This window comes from Pezoporus wallicus, unplaced genomic scaffold (assembly GCF_028554395.1).
Source record: "Pezoporus wallicus isolate ANWC-B61680 ecotype Strahan unplaced genomic scaffold, APGP_CSIRO_Pwel_v1 contig_2543, whole genome shotgun sequence".
In the NCBI taxonomy this organism is placed as follows: Eukaryota; Metazoa; Chordata; class Aves; order Psittaciformes; family Psittacidae; genus Pezoporus; species Pezoporus wallicus.
This window is the reverse complement of record NW_026638172.1, coordinates 3,335,579-3,343,812: the sequence shown is the minus strand read 5'-3', so window position 1 is coordinate 3,343,812 and position 8,234 is coordinate 3,335,579. Positions and strand designations below refer to the sequence as shown.

The 8,234-nt window shown below is 35.1% G+C and overlaps 1 protein-coding gene across 1 annotated transcript; it reads left to right on the top strand.

Moving 5' to 3' along the window:
- The first annotated feature begins 218 nt into the window (after window positions 1-218).
- CCDC122 (coiled-coil domain containing 122) lies at window positions 219-7,250 on the top strand. Its single transcript, XM_057409683.1, has 4 exons — window positions 219-368; window positions 2,729-3,127; window positions 4,335-4,451; window positions 7,077-7,250. Exons 1-4 carry the CDS (start codon window positions 255-257, stop codon window positions 7,248-7,250), a joined length of 804 nt encoding a protein of 267 aa, XP_057265666.1. The 5' UTR covers window positions 219-254.
- The last annotated feature ends 984 nt before the right edge of the window (window positions 7,251-8,234 follow it).

Here is an 8,234-nt window from a genome sequence, read left to right as displayed (position 1 = left end):
AAGACAAGCCAGAAGAACATTGCAATTGTTATTTTTATAAAATTCATCAAGAAAGTTCTAATTCTCAACCACTGCCTTAGAGCAGCTGCCCATTAGTAACCTGTTCTTGTTAATAAAAAACGAACCAAATGAAGTAATGTATTGATCTGGTATTCCATAGAAAAGCCCTTCATTTTATTCTCTTTCATTAACAGGAATTAAATAAATCAAGATAAAACAATTCACTTTTTTCATGTCCTGCACTTTTGCCTAAAATGGCCAAGCAAAATTTTCCTTCACTAATTCAAGTTGTAAAACAAGTTGCAGAGCAGCAGCATTCCCAGGTGATAGAGACAGAAAAAGCCAAAACAGTTCTTTTCCAATTACAGGTAATAAACCTTGCTTAGAGTAGCCTAATTAATTTCATTTTTTTCATTAAATGAGGAAGTGTTTGTATGAAAAAAGAATCTGAAGGTATTTTGTTTGTTTTTTTTTTCTCGGTGTTTGCGTTTAAATGTAAGGCAGCTATTCTGTTCCCGTGTGTGGTATTTAGGCCTAGCCAAAACTCTGTATGTCTGATGTTAGTAGCAAAGTTGCAACACAAGTAAGATTTCATTATTGCTGCTTTTAACAGAAGCTTTTTGGAAAAAAATAAAACCAAAATGAAGCAACACCCGCAAAAACACTGAGCAACACCTACAAAGCAAACCCAGAGAAACTCAGTACAAAGCTAGGGCTTTTTGAAATTTTTATTGTGATTTCCTAAGAAATTAAGGGGGGAGGGGGGAATGATATTAAAAGCAGGTGGGTGTGGGGTTTTTTTGGCAGATTTTCACCAGACTTTGCTATTTTTTCTTAGCATACTTTTAATACAAAATACTTTTTTCTGTGCATTTGAAGTAAGCATCTTAGATAGTCATTAAATACTGGTTTTATTTAGTAGTATTTTGTAGATCACTGGATACATGTAGGTTTTGTGGAGACTGTAATCATTTCTATTCTAATCTTTCACAGAATCAATTAAGCTTTCAATTATTTAACCTTTGAGATCAAATTTTCATTGAGAAACGTACCTTTAAGTCCGAAGGAAGACCCAATAGTATTCAGGCATTTTTGAGCATGAGAATGCAGATGGAAATAGTAGAGTCCCAATTATAACACCTGTAAATAGCCTTCCAACTGAAACACTTGATGTTTGAAATTTTGCATGAAGATACAGCTTCTCTGAAGGAGCAATGAAAACTGCTTAGGATTGTCAATTGACTGGCCAAACTTTGCAAGAAGCTTTCTCCTAAGTATATACCATCCTCTGGTACAGTATGATGATGCTGAAACAGTTTAGTTATGATCAAACAATTTAAACAAAGGTATCTATTCTCAGAAAAATCCCACAGGACTTTAGAGCCCAGGTAATTTAGCTCATTTATGTGCTTTGTCTTCCACAGACTTCTTTCAAAAAAGCCCAAACCCTAGGAAATTCCATACAAACAACAAAGTTAAGTAATTAGCAACTTAAAGTCAAAATGCAGAACTGTTTTTTTTTTTATATTTACACCTATTTTGTTGTGTGCATGCCATGGAAGACATGCAAAACAGTAATTTCCTTTCCAAAACTGAAGATCTTTGCTATTAACATCTTTCTCTTTCCTGTCCACAGTAAATAGTAGCTGGCAGTGATTGAAATACTGCTAAAATTATAGCCCAAGATTTCCAAATTAAAAGTTACACAGAAACTTTTTGTTCTCAACAGTTAATAATGTCTTAATCTGTTCAAGACATTGAGTAAGAGATTTCACAGCACTCATAATGGTTCCATTAGGGAGAAGATAATAGGTGACATAAATCAAGATGCTAATTCTCTCATTTAATGCACTACTGTTGGCTCTCATGTTGGGTGGGATTCATTCTAGCTGTCTTACATCACCTACAGGTCAGATACTAAGCCTGTGTTAGTCATCTAGGCTCCCTTGGTACTCATCAAAGAGGGAAAAAACTTTTCTGAGGGAGCAGTTGAAGCCTCCCATCTCAGTTGTACATGTAAATGTGGCACTTAGAGACATGGTTTAGTGGTGGACTTGGCAGTGTTAGGTTAACAGTTGGACTTGATGATCTTAAAGGTCTTTTCCAACCTAAATGATTTTATGAGTCTATGATTTCTTATGATAGGTTCAAGTACTGCTTCCTGGAGTCGTTCAGTTCTCATCAGTGAGAAGATACAGAGGCATTTTTAGGACTAGATGCATATTTCTTGGAGGGGAGGGAGAAGGGGGAGGATGGATAAAACTAGCTGTGATTAATCCAACAATAAAGTATTACTGTGACAAAGGTGGGATTAAAAACTTCAGCAGAACAGGCTAGGAAGCTCCATCACCCCAAACACCCATCTGTGTGCTTGTTTGGTTTTGTTGGTAATTTTTTGACATGGTTAGTTACTTTTGGTTGATTAGAACTTAATCAGATTTCAGCTATAAACAAGCATCAGGACTGAGTTTGATCTGTCACGTCCTATGTATTTTGCAAATACAAGAAATTCAGATTAATTTCTAGGGTACTTTATTTCATATTTAAACTCAATCTAAGGGGAGAAATCTAAGACAATATTCTTGCATTGTGCCTCTAAGGTGACGATTTTAGGAGATGGAATTCTGTCTTCCGTTCAAGCCATGTTAAACAAGTGGAAAAGAAGACTGTTTAGAATAAATATGAATTATAGTGTTTAACTAAAAAAAGAAACTGAAATATGTTACAGGCAAAGTTCCAGGAACTAGAAAAAGAAATGGGTTCTATTCTGTTAGAAACAAGGACAACAGAAAGAGAAATATATCTGCGAGATGATGCCATAGAAATGACAAAACACCACTGTGAAAATCTGGAGGCTGAAGTTAGAGCCCTATATTCTGAAAATTTAAAGCTGAGGCTTGATGCAGAAACAGTACAAGAAGAGTTTGAGATGACATTTGCAAGAAATAATGAATATCGGGAAAAAATAAAGGCTCATAAACATCTCTTTTGGGAGATGGAAAGTAAAATGCCGGTTATGATTGAGCTTGCTAAAAAAAAAGCTGTTATTCAAGAATTAAAGTCAAAGAAAGAGGAGTTAATGCATGATCTCCAGAATCCAGAAGGATCTGTTATAAAACAAGTGCAGGTACTATATTTCCTCTTCTATTCTTTTCCTTTATCATGAAATAATTTTGGCATAGTTTAACTAACATTATTTTGTCTAATATATTTATGCTTCATGAGGCACTGACTGGGGAGACTATAGATAGTTTAAAATGCTACATTATTTAAAGAATGTTTGACACGTATGCAGTAAAAAAAATCATAAGCTATTGTTACCTGTATATTGTTGTGAAAGGTTCATTCTATGTGATCAAATGAACTCAGCTATGAAAAAAATTACAGAGCTGTAAACTATAAACTATATGATTAACCTGTATGATTGCCAAACTATTTGTGGTCTTTTTGGGATTGTTGGATAAACTTAAATGGGTACTTTTTAGAATTCTGTGGAACATTGCCATGTTGTTCCATTTTTCTTGCAAGAGCACAGTATTTTACTGTTGGTGTCAGGTAACAAACTACAGTTGAGCTGTTTGCCAACAGATGGTAGATTTGGTGAGATGGAAACAGAAAGAAGGAGAGAAGGAAAAGATATTTGGTTTGGTATTCTAGGCCTACACTGTTGTTTTCACTTGACCCTAACTGCAATAGTTATTAAAAACTGCCATGTAAGAATCTTTCAACATAAAACTTTACCATTACGTGAACAAAACCAATTATGAAGTTGGAATGGGGTCACAGATTAAAACTCTGATGCATAATGCAAACAAGTTGCATTACTGAAGATTGGGTGTTACACTTCTCATGTAAATTGCTGAAAATTTAGTTGTACAAGCAAATCTTTAAATAATGATTAAATAGAGATTCTTTAACGTTGTACTTCCCCATGAGAAAGAAAAATCTATCTCAAATATTACATGATTATGTTAAATATTCTTTGATTTTCCAATAAATTACATTTTAAACAAAATTAAGACAGCCAAAATGAGTTCAAATACCTGTATCGTTGTAGTTGTTTGAATATTTCAGATCAAGGGTGTATCTTCCTAATTATGTGTACCTTTGTAAGCCATGTTATGAATCGTTTTAATTATTATTTTCAATTTCAATTTGTAATTTATTAATTTAATTACTATTAATTATGTTAATGTGAAACTGTTTATTATACATCTTTATCTCATCTATATTAATGAAGCAAGACTGTTAAAATGTGACATTTTACATTAGTTTAATAGATGCACTGCAACTTTTTAAGGAAGGGATTTCTGTATCTTGACTTATATCTGCAGGAAGAAATTATGCTTTTACAAAGAGAAATCATGACATTGAAAGAGTTCATCAGTAATAAAACAGATTTACTCGACAAAGAGAGAAAAACGCATGCTAAGCTTAGAAAAGAAATTGAGGTGAGTCATTTGAGTAAAAGATAATTACATTCTGTTCATCTGACAGAATTTAGGTAGAGCAAATGAATTTTGAAGTATTTATGCACTGTTGCTGGCCATGCATTATTCAAGTACATACAATAACCATGCTGTCTTAAATTCTTTATACTGGTAGTCTTTCTAAAATTCAGAACTCAATTGCTATCATGAGAAAAATTGATGTTAAGAACCTTTTTTATTGAGTCTTAAAGAAGGAATTCAGCTGTGAACTTCTGAAATGATGTCTTGAAAAGAAAGAGGTCACTGAATGATGGTAAAGCAAAATGCACAGGTTTTTATTTATGTAATACTTTTGAAATACTTTAAATTCCACTGCTGGCTTGATTATTCATGACTTGTCTCATGGTTCCTGATAACTCATCAATGAGAGAATCAATTGCACCAAGAAAATGGACTTCCCATGAATCAACCTAATTTGAGCTGAGATTAAATGAGGGATAATGCAGCAGCTTCTAATTAGCTGCCAAAATAAAATTCTGATAAATAGTTTAAACCTTCTTTTTTTAAATAATTGAACCATGTTTTATATTTTGTTCCTTACTGAAATACTTTGTACGTCTAGATAGTTTTCAGTTTGGAAGCTTCACATCATTCATGTGGTAAATTCAAATAAATGCCACAAAATTTAATGAGTGAAGCTTGAAAATATAGAGATTAACTGATGTCAGGTTAGTTCTAGTGCCCATTGTAAAATGTAGGAGGTAAAAGGAATCATTTTTCATGTGATAGGGAACAGCAGAGACTTTTTAAAAGTTAAAGCAAAGCACAGCCACTTTAGGTCTGTGCTATTCAGCATATGAGAAAATATTTTATTATCAAGGCAATGTCCTCCTAAGAAAGTTCTCTACATCAAAAGTGAAATTAGACAGCCTAAAAATAATGTTCTGTTATCAAATTTAATTAAACAGTGAAGGTTAACCTGTTCTTCAGTTGTTTGGATTATACGATCTTTTTGTCTCGAAGCAGGTTTACAAATTGAATCTTTCATGGGATTATTTTCTATTAAGTACTTTCTGGAAAGCAATCTGATTTTTAATATAAAAACTGACAGTCAACAGTCAAAGACCTTAATACCCAGCAGTCATCAGCAGGACTACGGAAAAAATACTCAAGATAAATAAGCATAGAAATAGAGTGAGATACTAGACACATGGATAAGGTTCCGTTGAGCTGCAGTGGTGGGTTTCAGCTGCAGACTTCTGACACCTAAATTTGGTTGGTTGATAAGAGGTGACTATACATGAGTCAGACAGATACCCAGAATTGCCTATGGTGAGACACTGGCACAGGTTGCCCAGAGAAGCTGTGGCTTCCACAGTCTTCAAGGACAGGTTGGACTGCCTTTGAGAAACCTGGTCTGGTGGAAGGTGTCCCTGCCCATGGCAGGGGAGCTGGAACTAGATGATCTTTAAGGTCTCTTCCAGCCCAAACCATTCTACCATTCTATGATTTTGTGATTCTATGATTCTATGTCTGGTAAGCATATTAGTACTCCCTGCCTCAGCAGATGTTGCAGACAGTTCTCAATAATGATGCTAGAAACACATTTCTAAAAAAAGTAGGTAATATTGATCATAATGTTTCAGTGTCATACAACCCCTAGTGATGTTCACATCCTGCAAGCGCTCATTTGGATGAGTGAATCTGACAGCTTCTCTGAAAAAGTTGTGGAGGATTATAGTGGAGAGCCAGGCAACATGAAGGAAGACAACCCATCTCCAGTGTAGTTTATAAAACATGAGTTAGGGAGTTGCAGAAGTCACCGGCAGTGTTGTAGTTCTGATGAAGCTAGAGGCCATCATGTGTATGTTAAATACAGTTTAACAATGTTACAATAAGCAGACATAAGAATAATTATACACTGCTGCTCATATGCCATTCCAGCTAGGGTAAGTAAGCCCAAATTTTCACTGAGTGGATGCCCATTATTTCCATTTTATTATGATGAGTGTTTCATGCTTTACATTTCAGAATGCAAATCATCAGAGGGTTGTCTGCAGCCATTCTTCTCCACATAAGGCAGCAGTGAAGGCAAAATTGATACAGTGCTTAATTGCCACAGTATTGCCTTTCTAAGAAAAACTAGGTTTCTATATGCAGTGCAACAGTGAAGGTGTTACTACAGCCATCTAGGTTACCTCACTTGTATTCTAATTTATACCCAAACACACTTGTCAAATAATGAAAATTTCTTCCTTTCTCACCTCTAACCCCGGAGCCTGAAATTTTCCATGAAGAAATTTTGCCACAGCTGTGAGGTGCTGACTCTTTGGGTGGGATTTACTTTGTTAAATTTTGGACATCTGCAGAGCAGACACCCACGTCAAACTCCCCACTTAAGCTCTTAGCAGGACAGAGCTTTTCTTCCCTTAGTGGGAGGGGCATGATTAATATTGTCTTAAAGCAGATATCTGCAATAACTCAGATGAATGGGTTTCTAGATGTCTGTATCTCCTCAGTAGCTGTAAAGTGAACATGGAATGACTTGGTCAAATGTCAGAATGTACACTTAGGTGAGCTGGACTCACCTCTGTAAGTAGTTTCACTTGAGTAAATTTTGGAGTGAACTTTATTCCATTTTATTAGGTACAGAATAAAAGATATGATGCTATTCTGAAACGTTTGCATTGCCAGCTGAACAAACTCCATTCAAATAAAAGACTATGGCACTGGAACATTCAGCAGCTGGAAAAGAGGGCAGCAGAACTAAGGAAGTGTCTTGGAGTACAAAGCGTCTTGGCGTTACAAAGTAGCATGTAAAACAAAGCTACAATGTGGGTAATCTTTTCCCAACAGAGGAGGGTTGAGGAGTTTTCTCTCTCTTTTTTTTTTTTTTAATACTAAACCTATTAAGTAGTCTGGTAGCTGAGCCAGGGCTCAGTGATTTATTTCTCTTTAAAGTTTTTCTCCCTTTCATTCTGTGACCTGAACTAAGTTGCACCCAATTTGTAGTGCTTTGCAATAGCTTTGCTTTTTATTTTTGACTGTAGCCAGAGGCTCTTGAGGAAGAAAATTATTAACATTTCCAGGTGCTTTCAAAATATGTACCAATTTTATCTCAAAAGTCATTTGAAGTCAACCAAATAAGATTTAAGGACTTCCTTTGTATTTGTTATGCTCTCTGAAGATTGAGATCTCCATTTTTTCCTACAGAGAAATTAGTATCTGTGTATATTTGCATTCTTGAGATACCAAAAGTATGTTTTATCCACATCCCTTATTATTGCAGCTTACTAAGGAACTCTGAAAGCTCTGATGGCCTGTATTTTGCTGTGTAGGAACTTCAGGCAGATGATGGATCTGCCAGGATGTCCTAACGTGGGGGACAAGGAGAACATAGGCTGTCCCACTATAAAAGGCTTAGGAACAAGTATGCTCAAAACTGGGCTTCAAATAATCTGACTTCAACAGGTCTAATACATGATAGCAAAGTGGAATGAGTAAGTAAAGAGAATACTACATATGGTCTGCCTTTAAAAGGGAACAGCTCACTCTCTAGAAATAATGAATTAATTATTGATGATTGATTACAGAGGAACTTACTGTGTTTTAACTTACTGGATTTTAAATAATACTAGACATCTGACATCTAAGTGCTTAATGTTCAGTAAGGTGAGTCTTAACAGAAATGATGACCTGTTAAAAGTGCTTGTTAAAATGGAAATGAACAATAGGCTTTTTTCTTTGCCTTCTTTTCATGATGTGCTTGGCATCTGGGGAATTTACAGTACTTTCTGTGTTCTT